Below are 24,235 nucleotides of genomic sequence, written 5' to 3'. Positions count from 1 at the left end.
AAGGATTCCTAAACTTGTTGCTGCTGATTTTATGTTTTCTTCTGGTGCGTCACTTTTGCGTTGAGGGGCTCACAATTGTGATGCCCGCAATTGCACACTCGCTTTTGAGAAGGTTTGAGGGTTGGTAGAGGTTTACTTTTGTGAAGGTAGGGCCGCAATTGTGATGTTTGACCCCTTTTTTTTTTTTCTTTTTTTTTGCGCGGATTGCCCTTCATTTGGGGTTGTCTTTAATTTTTGCCCTTCAAATTGGTGGTCTTTAAGTTTTGCCCCTCAAATTGGTGGTCTTTAACTTTTACCCTCTGTGCCTTTGTAAATTCTGCCTTAAGACACAATTTCGCAAATCTGTTAAGGCAAAATTTGGGCCTTAAGATAGAATTTGCATGGGTAAGGAAGAATTCTGCCTTAAGGCAGAATTTGCAAAGGCAGAGGGCAAAAATTAAAGACCACCAATTTGAGGGCACAAATTAAAGACCACCCCAGCGAAGGGCAATCCTGCAAATTGCCCCTGCAAATGCGAGAAGGATTCAATTTCTTAATAAGGCTCGAGTCATTTAAAGAGCAGATCTCGGCATTTTTAGTTATTTTCACTTTTTTTTTTTTTAGCTTGGGAGCTCAGATAAAGCGATTTTGAATGAAATTTTCTCCAGTATCTTGAGGGTAAGTAATCTACACCTTATATATCTTGACTATTCACTGATTTTAACACCTAGAATACGAAGTAAAGAAATGATATTGGGAGTTTTAGATCTAAACTCAAGAAAGTGCATTTTGGTGATTTGACTACCGAATTGAACTGGGATTGAAATTATAACTGTGAATTTAGATTTAGGAGGTTATGGATAACATGAAGATATGTTTAATTTAGAATATTCAGGCTCGAGCTCAGGTTTGACCTTTTGATTGACTTTTTAGTCTAATGTTCATAATGCAATATGAGTATCGTTGAACTCGTTTAAAATAATCTTCTAATTAGATTGGATTCGTTTGATAAATTCTGAATGATTAGAGATATTGGGAGGATTGAAGCTTCGATTGGCCCATGATAAGTTAAGACTTTGACTTCGATGAGAGATTTTTTTTCCATCTAAATAATTAATGAAATGGACTAAGAATAAAGGGTTAATGTATTCGCGAGGTGACGAGGGGTAATGTGAGCATGAGTGCCCTGTTGGGGTACTTTAGTTGTTATGTTTATTCTTCCGTGTTACTTGACTGTAAATTGATTAGTTGAGCATGTTTTAAATGATTAAGGCATACATGTGGCACTGATTCACATACTACAACATCATTCCGGATATCTAGTGAACTTATAATCTTTGAGTTACATAGCTTCATTTCGTGCGCCATTTATATGCTACATGAGTGCATATGTGATTCACTAGTTATACGAGGCCCGAGCCACTCTTATCAAAGTTTCTTAGTCGGCTAATTAAATAAATTTTAACCAAAAGATTATGGGAGAATTAGCAAATCCGAAAGGGAAACAAGTAACTCGACATTTTTTAACGTAATGTGATTTAAATTATGTAAAATAATTACAACTTGGATAAAATTATAAATTGAAATATTGGTATTTTTCTGAATGTGTGAGCATGTGATCTCTTTATTTATGGAAATAAATTCTTTTTTTTCTTGCATATGCTTTAATTTCACTTGTGATATTTCATGTGGTAAGAGTTTATGCTAGCTAAATGTGGTGATTTAAGCTTAGTAATTTAGACGAAATTAAGAAAGAAACTAACATTAAATGGATCTCAAGAATCAATTTTGCCTTCATATATAGTTTACGCTTAAAAATAATAATTATCAGCTAAATTTCAATTTATATTACATTTTGTTAGTTTTTAATTATCAAAATATCAATTTAAAATATTAAGTTGATCTAATTCAATTTAACTTCAAAGTTTAGTTAGATTGACTATTGTGAAACGAAAAGCGCCACGTAAATTGAAACGACGGAGAATAATTAGTGAGATCTAATAAATGCTCCAGTTGGAAATGTAAATGCGGCTCCAAAGTTGCCTAAATTTTGCCAAAACTTATAATGACAAATAACGTAAAGGGCAATCTAATATCTTCTTCGGTCCATATTATATGATGTTTTAGCTTGCACACACCCTTAAGAAATCACTTATATCCCTAAAAAGGAAGAAGTGTTTTCACTAAATACCCTTAATTAAATACAGTCAGACTTCTCTATAACGGCATTCCCATATAACAACACCTCTCTATAACAGCCCAGTCTTTTTCAAACCAATTTTTTATGTTATATTTTACTTCTCTATAACAACATTTCACTTATAACAGCAACAACCAACTTTATAACAGTGCGCTCTTTGTAAAATTACCCCCATATAATAGCTATCTTTTTTTTTTTGGGTAATATAATAATTAACCATCTTATAAAAATAGAATATCGATGATTATCAATAATAAGTGTAGAGATTTTGACAAAATATTTGATCATTTAATACAGTATTTATGACTAAAAATATCACATGTATATTCTTAATTTCATCATTAAACAAATTTCCTTCGTTATACAAAGTGTGGTTAAGCTTAGAATTTGGGAATTAAAAAAGAAAAATTAGATTTTGTGTATCTTTTTTGCCTATAACAGCGAAATATTATTTAAATGTTAATGTTGTTATAGGTGTATAACAGTCATTCTCTATAACAACCAAGAAATTTCAGACCCAACGATGTTGTTATAGAGAGGTTTGACTGTAGTCTCAATTATATATGGATTCTTGATTATGTTTTTATTCACGTTTCCAAATAAGAGTAAATTTGAATAAAATCATAAATAGCTTCTTGATTACTTAAAAAATATTTTTTCAAACCAAATATAAAAACTAAAATTATCATAGAATATGAAGCGGAGGAAGTAAAGTGCAAAAAAGATTCATAAATAGTTACTAACATAAATTTTAAGGGTTCAACATCTTAAATTTTTAGCACTAGATCATTTTATTTCTAAAATTATGGATTTATATCTATTATTTATTGTAAATTTGGGATTCAATTAAACCCGAAGTTATATTCTTTCCATCCGCCTTAAAACAATAACTAATTACAGATGTCCACGGAGGAATGGACTCAGGAGTGCATAATTAATTAGCCATAACCACGTGTGTAGCACAATCACCATATGAAGAAGTTATTACAGTACATATATCACGTCACCAGCAAAAATTGGACTAAGTGCCCAGGTATTGTTACCACAAAGGACTTGAGAGTGCTTTGATTTTTGTACTAACACTCTATAATAAATGAAGTAATAAAGAACAAAAACTGGGGCCTATTTGAAAGAGGATGCCTTCTGGTTGCTGAGCCTTAGTTGAATTTCAACTAAGGACGACAAAAACTTTTGATTGCCCCTTATTACATAAAATATATAAAATAATATAATAAAATATATATATAATATATAATAATATATAGTAATGTTTATTTCATGACATGCATTTTTTATACTCTGAGATGGTTGACATGATTATGGCCCGATGAAATCTTGTCCTAGATGGAGTGATGTAACGATGACTTGACGAGATCTTATTCGGGGCGGAGTGATGTGAGGATGCATTAGCGGAATTCTAATGGCATTAGATGGTTTGATGAAATGTAAAATATTTTGTGATTTGAAATAATCGGTGGGTTTAATTTTGTTATCGTGATGCAATGTAATTACATTTGCGATTTGATGGAATCTTATGATATTTGGTGATTTGATGGAATGTAGAGTAATTTTGTGATTCGTAGCATTGTAATGAATTTTCTTGTTTTATCATATTATGAATGTTGTATATTAACCTAAACTTCTAATTTAAATGGTACAACATAACACATTAAGTTGCTCAAAAATTGCTCAGAATTTGACTATGTAATGCCTTAAATTGGTGAGAAAATTCACCACAGTTTAGCCAAGTTGTTTCATAAATGCAATTCACAAATTGTTGCATAATTGCAGTTCTCAACTATGCCCTTAACGTATGCGTGTAGTTTTAAATATGCCCTTATTAGTCTTCTAATTATCCTAAATTAAGTTCCTCGTAAAACAAAAATATTTTTTACCCAATTAAATTAAAGGAAAGACATGATTAAACCAAACTATTAAGGAAATGCAAATGTTATAAATTTCACAAACTCTAGAGGGCATTTTTTTAAGAAAAAATATTCTTATAATCATGAAGGGCTAAGTTGATCGGACTCTCCAAAATGACTGCCGCACCCATATCGGATTTTCCAAAATTGACACGTACCCGTCCATATTTTTTAAGAGTCCAAATAACACTCGACCGGGGCTAAGGATTTATAGCGTGTAAAACACAGCAGAGAAACGCGTATTACATAAAATATCCATCCACGAGCGTTAACTAACGTTGAAAGAGAGTGGAACATTCTACCCAACTTGTTGTTCGGCCAGTCAGCTTTCCAATCGTCACTGCTTATTCTATTCTAGGAAAGAAATAAACCACCTTCCCTACATCTTCCTAGTCACCTACGGTATATATATATATATATATATTTGCTAGTTTACTCCTCATTTCCTCTTTATCTTTTGTAACTGCTCCACTTTTATCCACTATAACAATTTCAAAGTTATATTCCTCCCTCTGCCAGATCATATCAGGTATTTTTTTTAAATTATAAATCTTGATTCTTTTCTGATTTTGATTTTGTTATTAAGAAAGAGATGTTCTTTCTTTTCTCTTTTCTGCTTTCTTGCAACATGGTTGTTGAGAAGGTGGGAAAATGAAGGCTATGGGATTATTATTTTTTAGTGATGTGTGGTTCATTTTCCATATGTTGGGACTTTTTCTTAACATTTTTCCCGTGAATTTTGGTTCCTTACTTTTGTGTTTTGTTCTTCCTCTGCAATTAAATAGATTTACATAGAGATTTTTGGTATGTGTATTTGATATGTATATAAAATTAGGTTTCCTGGGTGTTTTTTTTTTAAAAAATTTTGGGTTCAAGAGACCTGAAAATGCATTAATTAGTTTTTACCTTCTACTATATTGAAGTCTGATCTTGAAGAGAAATATACTGTAACAAGTGTTCACCACTAGCAATTACTAGTAGTAGTTATAATGGATAATTTTTAGGGTCTTTTTAGGAGAAAAAAGGGATTGATTTACGGAGTTTATAGGAATTTATATTCGAAAAACTTGTTTGGAACGGAAAATGACGGATCCGACCTTATCTGGAGTGATGTGAGAATTGAAAGGAAATGGCACTTCATGTTCTACAGGCCATTAAAAAGATTTCCTAGCTTAATTTGAAATCGCGAACGATTATAATTTGGCAAATATTTGTAGTAAGATTATGGGTGTGTTCGGTATAGTGATGTTTTTCAATTTTCTCATGTTCGGCTTGTCAAAATGCTGTTACGATAATATTTTTTGCTTATGTACTGAAAACAAGAAAATAAGTAAGTCCTGGAAAACATTTTCCTTCATACCGAAGACACCCTAGAACTAATTATTAACCCCACATGATAGATTATTCTCGTCTTAACTCTTAACAACCTACGGGACATGTCATGGTGGTGCTTGATGTGCTTCCGTTCTATAATTTCTTCTTGTCTATCCATTAGCCTCAAAAGTAGAAAGCTTGATTTTCCTATGATAGAGGGTTGAAGAATTGATGTTTGTTGATCTCTGTATTTTGCTCAGGTGGAATTTCAGTGCAGCAGATATTAAGTGCTGGTCAGAAAGAGTTTGGGCTGAGAATACTTTTGTGCGTAAAACAGCTAATGGTATCCCTATAGTATGGACTCGCACCAATTTTGTGGATATGGTGTGAACGGTAGGGATTCGTCATACTCTTCATACCCTACTGTTTCAGGAGCCTCGAAATTTGATTCAGGAAATTCACCAAATTCACCACTTGCGGACTATTTCAACTCTGAGACCTTCACCACAGTAAGTGATTACCAGGAGCAGCACAGCTGTACAGAGAATCTTTCTGCAGCTAGTTCTTCCCGTGATTCCTTGCTGGATTATAACCAATATTTCCATCGGCCAAACCCCTCTCAAGATTGTCTTCCAGAAGGTCCTCTGGTTTTCTCTAGTGGAACTTCTCTACTTCAGAATGCAAATCACAGTCGGAATATGAAACAGTTGGAGTCTGCTTTAGTGGACTTACCCTTGCAGGGTGTTCCGTCGGGCAATCTGAAGCAGCTGCTTATAGCATGCGCTAGAGCTCTTGCTGAAAACAATCTAGATGATTTTGAAATACTGGTTGCTAAGGCAAGGAATGTTGTGTCCGTTACTGGAGATCCCATCCAGCGTCTCGGTGCTTATATTGTAGAAGGGCTGGTAGCAAGAAAGGAGTTATCTGGAACCACCATATATAGGTCTTTGAGGTGTAAGGAGCCAGCTGGCAAGGACTTGCTATCCTACATGCATATCCTTTATGAAATATGCCCTTATCTAAAGTTTGGCTTCATGGCTGCAAATGGTGCTATTGTAGAAGCATGCAGAAATGAAGATCGCGTTCACATTATAGACTTTCAAATTGCTCAGGGGACCCAGTGGATGACTCTCTTACAATCTCTTGCTGCACGTCCCGGTGGTGCCCCTTACGTGCGCATTACAGGAATTGATGATCCAGTTTCACAATACGCTCGGGGAGGTGGGTTGACGGCAGTTGCGGAACGGCTATCAGCAATTTCTGAGAAATTCAACATCGAAGTTGAGTTTAATGCAGTGCCGGTTTTTGCTCCAGACATCACTAGGGATATGCTTGATGCAAGGCCTGGTGAGGCTCTGGCAGTAAACTTCCCTTTGCAACTTCACCACACCCCTGATGAGAGCGTTGACGTGAATAACCCTAGGGATAATCTCATTAGGATGATAAAGTCGCTTTGCCCCAAGATAGTCACTTTGGTGGAGCAAGAATCAAATACAAACACAGCTCCGTTTTTCCCTAGGTTTTTAGAAGCTCTAGATTACTACCATGCAATGTTCGAGTCAATAGATGTTACCCTAGCAAGGGACAGGAAGGAGCGGATCAATGTGGAACAGCATTGTTTAGCTAGGGATATAGTAAATGTTATAGCATGCGAGGACAAGGAAAGGGTGGAACGTCACGAGCTATTGGGGAAGTGGAAATCCAGGTTCATGATGGCAGGTTTTCAGCAATATCCTTTGAGCTCTTATGTGAATTCGGTGATAAAGGACCTCATGAGGCGTTACTCGGAGCATTATACACTAGTGGAGAAAGATGGGGCTATGCTATTGGGGTGGAAGAAGCGGAATCTAGTCTCTGCATCTGCTTGGTTTTAAGTATATGGAGTATGAGAAGCACAGAAAGAATTGTAATAGATGAATAGCCTTCTTTTATTACTTAACCAGACAATAGGATTGATCAGTTAATCTTGCTCATGTCATATGGTTTCAGTTTTCTGAAATGTGAGTATAAAAACATGCGTTATGGTTAAGCATCACAAAACATTGTACAAGTTATCCTTCTTGTTTGTTAACTGTAAACAATTATTTCTTGTCCTTTGATGTACTTGATGATTTCTTAGAGCAATTTTCGGTGAAGCCATGTTCAGCTAAATTTTATCAGTTTGAAAAGGAGATGATTAAGAGCCCGTTTGGATTGGCTTATAGCTTAAAGTCATTACTAGCCTATGTTCGAAAAATAAGTCATAGATTCAACTTATTTTTTTGGCTTATAAGCCGTTTTCAAATATAAGTCCGTTTTCACTTATAAGTCTTGATAAACTAAGTTTAACGAAGTCCAATTATTTTTTTGAGCTTATTTTAAGACAAATGACTTTGAAACTTTACTTCTACCAAACACTCAAAAGCTCGAAAACAAATTATGCTCCAACTTATAAGCCAATTCAAACGGGCTCTAAGTTTTTAGGTACGGGTTAAAAATGAAGAGTATATCAAACAAAACGGTGTGGAGGAGGACTTAAATTGTCTCAAGTGAATTACACTTTGATAAACTGTAGTGATGATGAATTTTCTTGTATTGATATGAAGGGAGCAATTTATGTTTTGCACCTCTAATGTATGTATCATTTTTTTGATTTGCAGCCTATCCTCTTATTTCTCATGGAAGTCAAACTCTTTTCCAAAAAGATACTATGTTCTGAGGATGATTCCAAGTTCCAACTATGGTAATTTGAGTTTATCTGAATCATGTGTTTGGAGAAGGTAGAATCACAACTGGGCCATGTTTCGAATGGGTTTCTTCCCACTAAATAGTCATTTTTTTGTGCGGATTGCCCTTCAAATGCACTGGTCTTTAATTTTTTCCCATCAAATTGCTGGTCTTTAATTTTTGCCCTTCGCTTAAAAAAGTGGTCGAAAATACCATGAGGTTCTGGGTTCGAACATCCACTTAGTCAAAAAAGAAAAAAAGAATTTCGCAAGGCAAGACTTTCGCGAAACTTCTACCTTAAGGCTTAACATTTGCCCAAATTTAGGCCTATTCGGTCAAAAGTTAGGCCTAGATAGGCCTAATTTTGCTACGAAACCCTGTCTTGCGAATTTTTTTATTTTTTTTTTAAACTAAGCCGGGGTTCGAACCTAAAACCTCAGGATATTAGGCGAAGGATAAAAATTAAAGACCAGCAATTTGAGGGTCAAAAATTAAAGACCACCCCCAAATAAGGACAATCGTGCAAATTGCCCCTAAATAGTAGTACAACTAATTTACAATGGAGGTGTATATGGCTCTCGTTGTGTATATTTTTTCTTAAAAAATTAAAATCAATTATGTTGGTCTGCTAAATCTATAAATCAAATCAAACCTTATCCAATTTTTGTTGGTTTCTTCTTTTTTTGTTTTTTGTTTTTGTTCATATCACAAGAAAATTAGTGTTACCAAAATAACCATGGATTCTTAACTTTAGAACAGTATAAGTTTACCTTGGATTCTTAACTAAATATGATAAAAGGTTGACAAAATTTGAGGGCTAGCTTACTTACACTTGATACAAGTATAACTTGTTACCATGATTTTGCTGGTATAACCTATAAGGGTTAAAAATACAATATAGGTAAGTCTTTCTTGCAGAGAGTTTAAGTGACAAAGTTACAAGGAACATGGATATATGGGGAAATAAATAAAAAGGGGCCAAGAGAGCATGCCGACTTATATGGATCCTGCTGCTAAACTTTTATTAGGAAATTAGGAGTTTGATTACCAAATGGGATAAATAAGAATATTTCATGGAATTAGCTATTCCACCTTTCTACAGGGGATAGCTAATCCCAGTAATTTAGTAAAATAGTTTCCAAGACTATTTAATATTCATAATCACACGTGGGATGGAATAAAATAATCCGCAGGATATTCCAAAATTGTTATCCCTTATACCGCATATGAAACGAGCCCTGGTACACAGCTTTGAAGAATTACTTACACCTACCTCCTGCTTAAGTTTTTTGCTGCGTGCCCTTTTTTAAAATGAAAAAAAAAAAAAAATCCTCTTTTTAAAATAACTTTTTCCTCTTTTAAAGGATCTTAATTACAGACACAATCAAACTGAACATATCCATCCAACCTTCACATTTGCTCTATCAATTAATCCTCCATCCCAAACTAGATCACTGTATGGAATGAATAAACTAATATAATTCAACCATATAAATATATTCATTCCGCTCAAGCCCATTTCGCTCCAATACAAATACAAACAAACAATTTAGCATTCTAGCGAAAGTTCGAGCGAACTAAACATCTACCAATACAAACAAATAAATTTAGGCAAGCTTTTAACTTATGATCGAGATCCACATGTTTAATTGGAAAGAACGTCGAACAGGGTCTGGTACATTTTGTATCACCAAACACCAGGTGACTGTAACTTCCAAAAAATCGATACATCTATTTAGTTTACGCCATTGAAGTACCATGGTTCATATAAAGAATTCTTCTTTGAGCAGATGCATAATATCCCAATCACGAGGAGCTGATAAAAGTTCACATGTTATTCCTGCCATACATGGGTGCATTATAATTGCCATATCCACCTGCATTGTTATTATCCTGCATGGAAGGAGGCGGAGGCCTTGGTCTCGCATACTCAGCAAAAATGACCCATCCATCAAGGAACTACAAAAAAGAAAGTGAAAGCGCATAACTTTACCCTCCTAGAACCAATTAGCAATTACTATATTAAATAACATGCATCGACACGTTCATCAACAACTATAAAGAAACACATGAACGTGGAAAAGACGAGACAAAATCTAAAACATATTCACAAACCAACTACAAAATGGTGGTGATTATAATCCTGTATCAGAAATTTGGTGTTTATACAGGGAGCACCTATATAAACTAACAAGTAAAAGTTACCACATGCACATACCATACCATATTAACGTGCTCAGGTTAATAATACAGCCCTGTGGATGAAACAATTGGCAAGCTAAAAGAAACACACACAGCCAGCTATGAAGAAAGACACTCAAGAAATTCACCGTGCAAATTTTGGTAAGGAAGAAATTCACCACGTAAATATCCAGGAAACAAGGAACAAGCAGTTTTTCTTTTTAAATGCCAGAAAAAATCAAGCTGGGATTTACCAAACCCCATAACAGCTCCAAACTGGGCAGAAAAAAAAAAAAAGAGAAGGTTCAATAACTGTACTGAGCTATTAACCCAACCATGCAACCATCAGTAGTGGATGACCCAAGTATTGAAACAAGGGGCCTTAGATACCATTAACACAATATACAGGAGTTGGAGCTTATGGAAAGTGGACAAAACCATCAACAAGATCTGGCAAATGCTACCTGCATGTATTTTTTGGTGTTTATGGAGAGAGGAACAGCAGATGCTTTGATGGGACTTCAACTCCTAACTGTTCTCTAAAATCAAAGTGCTTAGTTAACCTTTTTAGTTGGAGCAATCTATCCCCTGTGAATGATGTTATCCCCCTTTTAGATTTCATTGGCTCTCCCTCAGTGGCTTAGCAGCCTTAAGTAAAAGCTCATGGTTTTAAACTCCCAGCTCTTACTAGTTTTTTTGCAGTGTCTGGAGTTTTTAACCTTTTCTTTGTAAAGCTTTTTGCATCTGCTTTGACGCTTTTGAATATAACAACTTACTTCATCAAAAAATATATGGGTTTGGACGCTTAATTATCAGTGTACATTGTATATACTGGAGGACCCAAGTATTGAAACTGTATCGCATCAAGTCAACGACCAGCATAAAAATAGTTATATGATAGTTGTCTACATAGCGACTTTAACCCGGAAAAAAAAAAATCATTCGTAGAATTAGTATGGACAAGGCCTGAATAGGAGAATGGATAGAGATCATATGGCTGAGATTAAGGAATAGTTATTATGATGATTGCTTGTATATATATATATATATATATATATATATATATATTTTTAGAAAGGTTAACATAGAAAAAACTTCAACAAGTATACTTGCTTATATTTAGAGACCCGCCCAACTTTAGCCCAAACAGCCCATTTGCCATCTCACACTTTGCTTATATTTAGAGATAGCAAATGGGCTACTTGGGCTAAAGTTGGGCGGGGCAAGATGGGTTGAACAAGTCCCAACCCTGCCCAAATTTACTTGGGCTAAGATCGGTTTGGTCAAGATGAGCTAAACAATGAGTCATAAACCAACTTGACCCATCATTTTTACAATTTGAAACTTACATTCCATGATTCATCTAATATAAAAGAGACCTATAAAATTTTAAAAAGAAATAGCAATTAAATTTGCAATTCGTTAAGAGGAAATTCATTTTTACTCTCAACATTTCAAACATAAGTTGAACTTGCCATGTTAGCATTAAATTTAATCGCCTTTACAGTTTGAATTTTACAACAAATGTCATTTCTATATATATAGACACACACACACAATACTCCAATGATATCTTTTCATGGAGAGATATTAAATTTTGGTTATTGTTTGGTAATATTTTTGGTCCCTTTGCAAACTGCTTAATCATGGCTTAGTCGCTTTCGTTATTTTCATTTCAATATCGCTTTGAATTTCTTGGCCTTATCTGGCCTCTTTTTATGCTTTCTATTGAGCCGAGGGTCTTTCGGAAACAGCCGTCCTACCTTGGAGTAAGGTCTGCATACACTCTACCCTCCCCAGACCCCACTCACACGCTGAGGGATTTCGCTGGGTTGTTGTTGTTGTTTGGTAATATTTTTATGCAATTTCCCATTGACTTCGCCTTTATTGTGAGAAATATCCAGTGAAAAAAAAAAATCAAATTAGTATTTCGTGTCTCAACCTTTATACATAACATATGCTTGTGATGTATCGTGAGGTCCGGGCAGAGGGTAGAGTGTCTCGACTCTACCCTTTATACTAATAAACATAAAATATAAAAGCATAACAAGAGGTCGTATAAGGAAGATTCAAAGCGATGCGGAAATGACGATGACAGCTTGTAAAGGATTATTTAAAATAAGATAATCAAAGTGATAACAAATTCAGCAAATTGAAAGGATTCTATCTCTAGCCTTCTACCCTAATCCGAGTCCTCCATACCTCCTATCTAATGTGTCCCTCGGTAAGGCGTAATCGCGCTTATATGTCTAATCACCTCTCTCCGAACCATCCTGGCCAACCTCTTATACAGTGTCTCTCCTCTTCACATGTCCAAACCAATCTCGCTTCCCCGCATCTTGATTTAGCCTATTCTACTCCCGGCGTGCCCACACATCCATCTCAACATTCTCATCTCGGCAACTTTCGTCAACGCGAGACCTTAATAAACAATTCGGTCTAAACCGCCTTTGTGTAATTTATTTATCACATAGCATTCGGAAGCGAGCCTCCATTTCATCCACCCCGCCTCAATAATACGATGTGATCGTCAAATTAATAGACCCAAGATACTGAATCATTACTAATTATATTTTTAGTCTCGTTTATTTCGCCTAAATTCCATCCCAAGTCATTTGAGTGATGGTTAATATATATGAATCATTACTAATTATATTTTTATTTATTTTAAATTCATCCCAAGTCAATATATATGAAACTGAATAAATACTAAAGTTCTCTAAAATTTAACCATTTCTTGGGTTGAGCTGTTCATAATCTAGTAAAAACCTAATTATCTCATCGAATCGAAAAGAAGCTGAACAGTAAATTATTGTCTTCCACAAAAAGTACATAACTTTTTGTTTTAATTTCACCAGTGATCAAAACTCTTTCGTCCACTCCAGTGAAAAGTACATAACTTTTCACCAAATCTATAATGAAAAGCTCGAGGGCACTTTTCACCAAATCTATAATGAAAAGCTCGAGGGCTCTAGCTACGTCCAAGTATTATTACCGAATTATATGAAATAAGAATATGTAAAGTCATTAACTTAAAATAAAACTACAACTTTGAGATATAGAGAATTTTCAGAGAAGGTTTTGGTAAAAGGGTATCTGTACAAGGTAAGAGTGAGCAATTTCATGGGTCATGCTTGGGCATCATCATGGGTCAATTTGAGCTACTGATTTGAGATGGACTAACTTGGGAATAGCCCAAATCAACCCGCCATCAAAATCACTCTTGTCCAAACCCATTAAAACTTAGGCGGGTTAGATGAGTTTGAGTTAATTTTGCCACTCCTACTTATATTATAGGTTTTCTCAAAATCAGTGCACCTGATTATGCAGGTGTAGGGGTGGCAAATTCAGCCCAAGCCCATTTGACCCGCCCAACCCGTCCAAGTTTTAATGGGTTGGGCATGGGCTACCTTATAGATGAGTTATATTTGGGTACAACCCATAAAGACCTATGACAAAAAGCTAGCCCAAAGTCAACCCATGAAGCAAGCCAAACTCAACCCATCACTTTTCAAACTTGAACCCCAATAATTAGAGCTCAACTCATGATTATCCAAGATAGATATAAATGTTATACTTATCTCCAATCATGTTTGAATAGCATTTTATGTCTACCTCCAATCATGTTTGAATAGCATTATGTCATCCATCTAGATTAACTAAATATTATTTGAGTTTTAGATTTTTATCTAAACATTGACTATATTTATTTAAATTTTTTATAAAAGGAAAACTTGTACCTTATGGTTTGTATGGCATATTAGCTTGCCGTCTACGTCGCATATTATATTGCTATATATACACACAATTCCCTTCAAGAAGCTAGCTAGTGATTAATTTAATTTGAGCATAAATTTTACTACGAGTTGCCAGTTTGTTCTTAAGCAAACTAATTTCCTAATATTAGTATTTAAATTTAATATTAATTGCTTTACCAGATAAATTATATAATTACATCACAGTCATAAAAATTACAGTATATAAGAGCTACAATCTAAATGATGCATGTTAAAATTTGTCAATGCTCATATACTATTACTCTAATAGTACTTTGTATAGGACATACGTATAAGACAATCGACTAAATTATTAAATCTGCTTGAAAATATAGTATGTTGCATCCTCATTAGGTTTTCGAATAAATAATATGCACCAACTACTAGTAGTATTAATTTACGAGCTTAAATTATATGTCAAGTTGGGTGGGTTAGGTTATGACCCATTATTTAGCCCATCTTGACCCAACGCATCTTAGCCCAAGTAGATTTTGGGCAGGGTTGGCGACAAACCATATAACCCATCTTAGCCCAAACTGTCCATTTGCCACCCCATGTAGGCGTACATTTACCAGATTTAGTATGGATACGCTTTCACATATGCACAATGCCAATAGTTAATTGATATTGATTGTTTGCTTATATTTAGAGATGGCAAATGGGTTGTTGGGCTAAAGTTGGGCGGATTAAGATGGGTTGAACCAATAAATGGGTCAATGCCCAAACCTGCCCAAATTTTACTTGGGCTAAGATGGGTTGGATCAAGATGGGCTAAACAATGCGTCATAACTCAACCCGACCAACTTGACCCGTTATTTTTACAATTTCAAACTTTTCCATGATTCACCTAATATAAGGAAACATAAAATTTAAAAAGAAATAGTAATTTAAATTTGACAATTGGTTAGATAGAAATCTTTTGAGCCGAGGTCTATCGAAAACATGTTCTCTACCTCACAAAGGCAGGGGTAAGGTCTTCGTAGTGGGATCACACTGATTTGTTGTTGTTGTTGTTGTAATTCATTAGAAATTTTCATTTTTTTAAAAGTGGTACTATTAAGTTAGAAATTTTCATTTTTACCCACAATATTTCAAATATGAGTTGAACTTGCAATGTTAGCATTAAATTTAGAGCCTATTTGGATTGGCTTATTTTAGGTGCTTTTAACCTAAAATAGTTTTTAAGCACTTTTACAATGTTTGAGTAATATATATATATATATCTGAAAACTGCTTTCTGGGATGATGCATGGACAGGTCAAAACTCTTTGAAGAGCCTTTTCCCTGATCTCTACTTGATTAGCCTTCAACAGCAAACCAAGACCAACCAGGTATGGGACCATCAAGTATGGAATCTGCTTTTCAGGAGTATAGCACTAAATGACTGGGAGATTGATAGAGTAGCCGAGCTATTACAAACTTTGGAACCCTTCAAGATCACTCCAGATATACCAGACAAACCAAAATGGATGCTAAATAGTAAGGGCTTTTTCACTGTCAAGTCTGCCTACTGGAATTATAGTCATAGAACCTCCATCACAGAGATGTGGCCTTGAAACTCATTTGGAAAATCAAGATCCCCCTAAAGGTCTCTTGCTTAGCTTGGCTAGTGGTTAGGAAAGCATGCCTAACACATGAAAGGCTACAAAGAAGAGGTTTTCAGATTTGCTCAAGATGTCTACTTTGTGGATTAGATGTGGAAACAAATGACCACCTTTTCATTCATTGCAAGACAAGTGCAAATCTGTGGTACATGTTCTTTTGTATTCTTGGTGTTAGCTGGGCCATGCCTAAGACTACTTTTGAACTGCTCAACAGTTGGCAAGGAATTGGCAACAGAAATGGAGAAGAGAACTGGTGGCAGCTAATCCCTGCTTGCATTTGGTGGATAACTTGGAAAGAGAGAAATTTAAGACTTTTTGAAGACAAAAGCAACTCCATCCATAAATTTAGGATGAATTGTCTTAGTGTCCTATATTTTTGGTGTAAACAGAACTTATTGGGGGATATAGGGGATTTGATAGATTTTATAGGCAAATTGTAATGATATAGCAGACTAGTCTTAGACTAGCTTTTGACAGCTTCACCATGGCTCTTTTTATGAGCTTGTAATTACCCCCTCAGCACTTCCAGGTGCTGCTTTTGGATATGAATACAAGATGTTACCTTTATCAAAAAAAAAAAAAAAATATATATATATATATATATATATATATATATATATATATATATATTTTAAAAGTGCTTTTCAGCACTTGTTTTTATTCCTAAGTTATAAGTCCATCCAAAAAAGCTCTTAATCTCCATCACGTTTTGAATTTTACGGCAAATATCATTTCCTATGCTATTATTAATATATACACAATACTCCTATGATCCTATCTTTTCGTGTAGAGATATTATATTTTGGTTATTGTTTTTTAATATTATTATGACCGCCCTCCCAAGACCCCACTCGTGGGATTACACTAAGTATGTTGTTGTTGCTCGTTTTTAATATAATTATGCAATTTTCCATCAACTTGCCTTTCTTGTGAGTATCCAATAAAAAAATCCAATTAGAATTTCGTGTCTCAATTTTTATACGTGACATATGCTTGTGTTGTACGTGTTTTGTTTATATGTTTATTTTTCATTAAGCTATGTGATGGTTTTTGGTGGGTAGGTCTTGATTCAAGCAGATTTTATTCTAGCCCAATTAAACAATTGCAAGTTGAGACTAATTATATGAATCATTACTAATTATATTTTTTATTCAAATTCATGTCAAGTCAATAAATATAACACGAAAAAAATACTTAATTCTGGAAGACTAAACCATTTATTGGGTTGAGTTATTCATAATTTAGTTAAAACCTAATTATCTCATCGAGTCGGAAAAAAAATTGATAAGTAAATTATTGTTTTCCACAAAAGTAGAACGAAAAGTACGTAAGTTCTAATTTTAATTTCGCCGGTGATAAAAACTCTTTCGTCCACTCCAGTGAAAAGTATATAACTTTTCACCAAATCTATAATGAAAAGTTCAAGGGCTCTAGCTATGTCGGAGTATTATTCCGGAATTAAATGAAATAAGAACAATAAAGTCATTAAAATAAAACAAAAACTACTTCTTTGAGATATAGAGAATTTTCGTAGAGAAGGCTCCGGTAAAAAGGCATTTCTACAAGCTAAAAATGAGCAATTCCATGGGTCAAGTTTGGGCATCAATCATGGGGTACTAAATTGAGATGGGCTAACTTGGGTATAGCCCAAATCAACCCGTCATCAAAATCACTCTTGCCGAAACCCATTAAAACTTGGGCGGATTCAGCGGATTAAATGAGTTTGGGTTAATTTTGCCACCCCTACTTATATTATAGGTTTTTCCAAATCAGTGCACCTGATTATGTAGGTGTAGGAGTGGCAAATTCAGCCCAAACCCATTTGACCCGCCCAACTCGTCCAAGTTTTAATGGGTTGGACATGAGCTACATTATAAATGGGTTATGTTTGAGAAGAACCCATCATAACCTATGACAAAAGCTAGCCCAAAGTGAACACATGAAGCAACCCAAACTCAACCTAGAACTTTTCAAACTTCAACCCCAATAATTAGAGCTCAACTCATGATTATCCAAGATAGATATAAATGTTTTACTTACTTCCATTAATGTTTGAATATAGTATTATGCATCCATCTAGATTAACTAAGTACTTATTTAAGTTTCAAGATTTTATCTAAACATTGACTACAATTATTTAAATTTTTAATAAAAGGAAAACGTGTACCTTATGGTTTGTATAGCACATTAACTTGTCATCTACTTCACATATTATATTGCTATACATACACGCAATTCACTTTAATAAGCTAGCTAGTGATTAATTTTATTTGATCATCAAGCTCGCTAGGCATTGCCAGTTAGTTTTTAAAGAAACTAGTCTCCTAAAATTAGTTTTATATTAAATATTAATTGCTTTACCAGATAAATCATATAATTGCATCACTGTCGTAAAAATTACAGTATACAAGAGCTACAATCTAAATGATGCGTGTTAAAATATGTCAATACTCATATATTTCTTCAACAATACTTTATATAGCACATAAATATAAAAGATTATCAACTAAATTATTAAATCATGATAGACTACTTGAAAATACATCATGTTGCATCCGCATTAGGTTTTCGAATATATAATTTGCACTAACTACTAGTAGTATTAATTTTTGAGTTCAAATTATGTGCCACGTTGGGCGGATTGGGCTATGACCATTGTTTACCCATCTTGACCCAATGCATCTTAGCCCAAGTAGACTTTGGGCAGGGTTTAGCAATGACCCATTCAGCCCATCTTGACACAACCCATCTTAGCCCAAACCGCCCATTTGTCACCCCTATGTAGGCATACATTTTCTTGTAAAGATAGTATACAACCATCTCAATTGATTTGGGATGACAGTCCAATAAGTTCAGAGATTACATGAGGGGAGTGTAATTTGGGATCTAAAATTTAGAAAGAACTTCCGGGATTGAAAGATAACAAAATGTCAAAATTTAATTGAATGCTTAATAAACAAACCTTACTAGTAGTGAGCCAAGAATCTTGGATGTTGGATGTTAAAGTAAGGGAAGAGCGGATAGTTCTCAGTTAAGACTTACTACTGTAAGTTGTCACTTGAGAGGAGTCGGGTTTCCCTCATCCATAAGTTTAGATCCTGGTGTGTTTTTCACATGGTTCACGGTAAAGGATGGGCACATTTCTGAATCCAAAAGCTTGAGGAAAATCACATTATAAGCTGGTTCTTCTTGAGCATTCGAGAGATGACGGGGATAATCTCTTACTACGCTGCCAGGTAGCAACACGTTTGTGGTGGGAGATTTTAAGACGTTTCGAGGTACAGTGGATCATGTAGAATACTGTGAAGAATGCTCTACTTAGCTGGGTTTTCAGAGTACGAATTAGAAGGCAAGAGTGCAGTATGTTGCTCCTTTAGCACTTGCATGGGTAGTTTGGAGGGAGAGAATTGGAAGGCTTTTGACGGCAAAGCGTTTGATTTAGTACATCCAAGGAATAGCTTCCTCATTAATGTCTTTGGTGCAGCAATAAGGTTACTATTTGTATTTGAGATTGAGTGTTCCTCGTATAGAATCATATCTTTTTGTATGTTCTCATTTTTCGGCATTTGAATCTCTCCTCTACCTATATAGCCAGTTACCAAATCTTGTTAAGGTTTTCCTCTAGAGGGTTCATTTACAAACATATGATTTGAGGTAAGGCGTTCTTCATAAGACATTTTGTACAAGAAATATTTTCCTAAATTGCAGTTATGAGCGGAGGTAATGAAAGAGAAAGTGGTCAGCGTTAAGGTGATATTTGGTGATAGCCATGACTATGAATAGGTTTACATGTTAATAAAAGCAAATAATATAGATTATACAGCAGGAGAAGAAATGGTAGTAAAGAAAGCTAGCACCCTGAAAGTACAAAAGTATTTTTATTTTCAACTTTGGGGAAAGTATGTCTCTTTTGAGGAAAAGATTTTCATCCGGAAAACAATTTCACAACAGTACATACATACTAAACTCCTCTTCAAAGTTTAACACTTCAATCTATTAATTTAGACAGATGAAATATATCTAATATTTATCTAGGTTGAAAATTATATTATGTATAAAACAGTATTTCAGAATAAAGTTTGACTTCAAAGGGATTGAAGGACATAGCAATAAGCTAAGTCAGTATTACTCTGCTTTCAACACACTAAAAGTGTGTTTGGTCCACAAAACGGCCAAAGACTAAAAATATCAAATTAATCCCAGAAAGTGAAAAAGACAAAGGACAGACGTGTAATGGTACTCATATCCACACAAGGAAAACAAATCCATCTGGGAGATGCTTAGTTTAGGCTGAAACTCGAAATACATGCTCCTTTGGTTTTTATGTGAATACAGAGCTTAAGGTTCTTTATCTCTGTATTTACTAGATCTTATTACTCCTTTTACTTTGAGTTCTTTAGTCACGAAAAAGATCAGAAGCCTTTGCAATTGATGCTTATAAATTAACTGCATTCCCTTTAATTATAAAATCGAATTGCTGGAATAGACAGAGAGCTTTTTTTTAAAGAATATGACACAGAAAGTTGACAAAAACTTTTGCCCACCTCTGGATATTCCAACCTTATCAAACTTTTCCAATGTTTAAGCGCCTCAAATTTTAGATTGCAATTCATGTTTATTCCCGATTAATACGGAAGTTTCCCATCCTCCACTCTTATCATGATAAGCACAGCAATTCAGATTATTACTCCCAATCAGAAATAAAAATGAATATGTAATATAATAGATAACTATAACTATCCTTGTTTTAGTCATTCTGTTGGACGTCAATAAGCAGAGTTTTGGATACAAAAAGTTATGCGCAAGTAAATTCGCTCACTACTTGGAAAAAGAAGCACCCAAGAATGACAACTTACCTGGCCATCCATGCCCTTTATACCAGATGCAGCATCTTCCAAATTTGCATATCTAACAAAACCAAAACCCTTTGAATAACCAGATACACGATCTGTCACCACTCTGGCTGCAAAAGCATAACATACTAGATAAATACATTTATACTGTTTCATCGTATTCACTCTCATCAAAACGTTTTAACCAGTGAGATATGTAAGATACAAGTAAAACGGACCGTTGACCACTTCACCGTGTTTGGCAAATGCATCTCGAAGCCCTTCCGAGGTAGTACGTTTGCTAAGACCTGGATAGAGGGTAAAAAAGAAAGAGAAAGTTTGAAAAACAATAACAACGGGAAAACCCAGAAGTATAACATTTCTTTTGAAAACATTGAAGTGAACCATAAACACCTACTGATGTCCATTTGTCAACAAATACATCATTATCTACCTAATCTACTCATCTCATTTCTTACAATACATTCGACAATCAAAACAAATTACAAAATGGTTTTCAAGAAAAGTTAGGATACCTGGGACCCATTTGGCCATAAAAGTTAATCCATTTACTTTTTTCTGGAATAATTTTTCACTTTATTTGAAAATCAATGTTTGGCCATGAAAATTCGAAATCCAACTTAAAGTTCTATTTCAAAGTTGGAAAACAGCTTATAAACTGTAATAAGTTGTTTTCCAGCTCACTTTTCACTTTTGAAGCTTTATTTAAGTATATTCATCAAACATGAAGAATATTGCAAATATTCTTTGCAAAAAGTATAACCAAACACAAATCCATCTTCAACCTAACTCCATAAATTTCAAATAAGGTGAAAAATATTTTGAGCCTATGGCCAAACGGCTCTATTTTTTGGGGTTCATCATCAATGTTTAATGAAATCTTTTTTTCCAGAGAATCAGAATTTAAAAAGAGTCAGAACCTACTACCGGAAATGATCTGGAAGATCCAATACAAAAATTTAGTGATATTTTCAAGCAAAAACATAGATTGATTCGGAATCAGAGAAGTGGAAACCTCTGAGCTTATATTGAACATTTACCATGAAGTTGTGTGGATATAGCCGCAGAAAAACATCCACTAAAAAGTTCTCAATCAATACATTAAAATTATTAAACATTAATGTTTCGCTATTTTCCTTTGTTTGGTTGCACTAAATATCTTGGAAAATGTTTTCCTTAAAAATTTGAGGGAAAGCATTTTCTGAATCAATAAAAACACACCAACAGATCCCAAACCCAACCCAGTAATATCCACCCAACCCCTCACACCACACCACACCAACCCTGCCTACCCCACCCACCCGACCCACCCCACTTATCCCCACACACCCACCTACGCCACTACCCCCACCTCCCCCCAGCCCACCCCACCTCCAGAAGCTGCACTCAGACTTCATAAATGTCATAGTGTTTTTCTTTGAATATATGTCAATACTCTTAAAATGACATTTTTCAACTTTGCCTACCAAACACAAAAAAATGAGAACAAAAACCACTTATTTTCCAAGAGATCATTTTCTAGGGAAACATTTTGCTGTCATACCAAACACACCCTAAATAGTTCTCAAAATCAATACAATTAAAATCATTAAACATATACTAGTAGAAAACAATTATATAAAGTAATTATAGGCAATCAAACTAAGTTTAAGGACTATATTCAGATAGGTTATGAGGGATGCCTAACAACTTCCCCTTAGAATAAATAAAACTCTTACATTTTAATACAAATATGTTTCCTAATATACCCTTAGAACACACCAACACATCCCCAACCCACCCCTGCCACACCGCACCTACCCACCCCCAACCTAACCCACCGCTCCGACCCCCTAACCCCCCAACCCCCTAAACCCCTTCTACCCCCACCGCCAGAAGTTGCACTCGTAATTCGAAAACCTCATTCTTAGAATAGATGCAAACACTCTTAAAAATGACATTTTTCAGCTTTGCGTACCAAACACAGGAAAATGAGTAGGAAAATAACTTACTTACCGTGGAAAACATTTTCAGTCATACCAAACACAACCTAACATGTTCTCAATCAATACAATTAAAGTCATTAAACATATATCAGGCGAAAAAAGCACACAAACAATAACCCAGGGTGATCCCACAAGTGGGGTCTGGAGAGACCTTAGAGAGGCTGTTTCCAACAGACCCTCCGCTCTTTCAAGAAAAGATGAAAAGGCAGTAACAGCAGAAAGATAAACAAACTAACACCTGCCCCCTAAATAAATACTGTAAAACTCTTACCTAACACCTAGTAACATTTCAATACAAATATATATTTCCTAATATACCATTGAGAGATATGAAAGGAAACTAACCGGAAACAAAGAGATTGGTGGATGGTTCAGCAGGCGGCGCCTTATCTACTTGCGGCTGCGGTGGATTGAAAGGAAAATTAGAAGAAAATGTTGAAAAAAGTGCCCTCACACCTCCTCTTGCTGCTATCGGGACCGCCGCTCGTAATAAGGCCATTTAGGGGTTTAGATGCTATCAGGGTTTTACACAGATTTATTATTGTTTTGAACAGGATGAAAGTACTAGGGGGTTTTATAGAAATTACAAAACTATTGGCTACTTTATTAGAGTTGGGCTATATTGGGTATTGGGTTGCCAATGGGCCGAATATCACACACGTTCTCTTCGGGTTTGGTTCCAGGCATACCACGCATTAGCGAATTGGGTCTTTGACATATATATACATCTTAAGGAGAAATATTTACGAAACGTGATGATAGTTTTATATTTACAAAACATAACATTATAAATCCTATACAAAACATGCTTTATATTTAAAAAAAAAAATTATTTTTAAATTATTTTTTATTTTTTAAAATCATTTTTTAAAAAAATTTTTTATTTTTAAAAAAAAAAATTTAAATTTATTTTTTTTTTTTAAATTAAATTTTTTGCTCAAAAAACTTATGTATGAAATGTGTATATCTCGCTTGTGACTTAAAAAGTTTGCTCAAAATTTAGTGTATGAAATGTGTATATCGTTCAAGGCTTAAAAAATGCTAAAAATTTTGTGTATGAAAACATATGAAATTTGTATCTTGCTCATGTCTTAAAATTTTGCTCACATTTTCATGTATAAATTTCATGTTAGATTTAAAATTAATACAACTACAACAACGTTGTATATAACTTTGATACGACGTTACTTAAAATAATCGCTCAAATTTTTGTGTATGAAATGTGTATATCTTGCTCAAGGCTTAAAAAGTTCGCTCAAATTTTATGTATGAAGAACGTATGAAATGTGTATGTCTTGATCAAGGCTTAAACATTATGCTTAAAATTTTATGCATGAGAATGGTATATAAATGTGTATATCTTCCTCAAGACTTAGAATTTCATTCACATTGTTTGTATATAAATTTCATATTAGGTTTACGAAAAATTAATACAACTACAACAACATTGTAACAATTTTCATACAATATTCAAGGCTTAAAGTTTTCGCTCAAAATTTTGTATATGAAAATTATATTAAAAATTTTGCTCACACATACACATTTCATACAACTTTCATACACGAAATATGAGGTAATTTTTTAAGCCATTGCAAAAAAAAAAAAAAAAAAAATATTTAAAAATATATATATAAAAATTATTTTTTTTAAAAATAAAAATATTTTTTTTATAAAAAAAATATATATTTTACGGAAAAAAAAATAAAAAAATG

At 34.4% G+C, this 24,235-nt stretch overlaps 2 protein-coding genes across 2 annotated transcripts; one reads left to right on the top strand and one right to left on the bottom strand.

Annotated features, from left to right (window-relative positions):
* The first annotated feature begins 4,489 nt into the window (after positions 1-4,489).
* On the top strand, positions 4,490-7,521 carry LOC132029787 (chitin-inducible gibberellin-responsive protein 1-like). The gene is made up of 2 exons (XM_059419148.1): positions 4,490-4,633; positions 5,679-7,521. Exon 2 carries the CDS (start codon positions 5,775-5,777, stop codon positions 7,290-7,292), a length of 1,518 nt encoding a protein of 505 aa, XP_059275131.1. The 5' UTR covers positions 4,490-4,633; positions 5,679-5,774; the 3' UTR covers positions 7,293-7,521.
* Positions 7,522-9,583: 2,062 nt separating this feature from the next.
* Positions 9,584-23,077, bottom strand: LOC132029786 (organelle RRM domain-containing protein 2, mitochondrial). Its single transcript, XM_059419147.1, has 4 exons — positions 22,869-23,077; positions 20,757-20,825; positions 20,542-20,648; positions 9,584-10,083 (listed from the first exon to the last, which is right to left on the bottom strand). The coding sequence occupies exons 1-4, from the start codon at positions 23,020-23,022 to the stop codon at positions 9,952-9,954; spliced, it is 462 nt and encodes a 153-aa protein (XP_059275130.1). The 5' UTR covers positions 23,023-23,077; the 3' UTR covers positions 9,584-9,951.
* Between the last annotated feature and the right edge of the window lie 1,158 nt (positions 23,078-24,235).

This window comes from Lycium ferocissimum, chromosome 9 (genome assembly GCF_029784015.1).
Source record: "Lycium ferocissimum isolate CSIRO_LF1 chromosome 9, AGI_CSIRO_Lferr_CH_V1, whole genome shotgun sequence".
In the NCBI taxonomy this organism is placed as follows: domain Eukaryota; kingdom Viridiplantae; phylum Streptophyta; class Magnoliopsida; order Solanales; family Solanaceae; genus Lycium; species Lycium ferocissimum.
The sequence above is the reverse complement of the archived record's forward strand: the minus strand, read 5'-3'. Positions and strand labels throughout refer to the sequence as shown.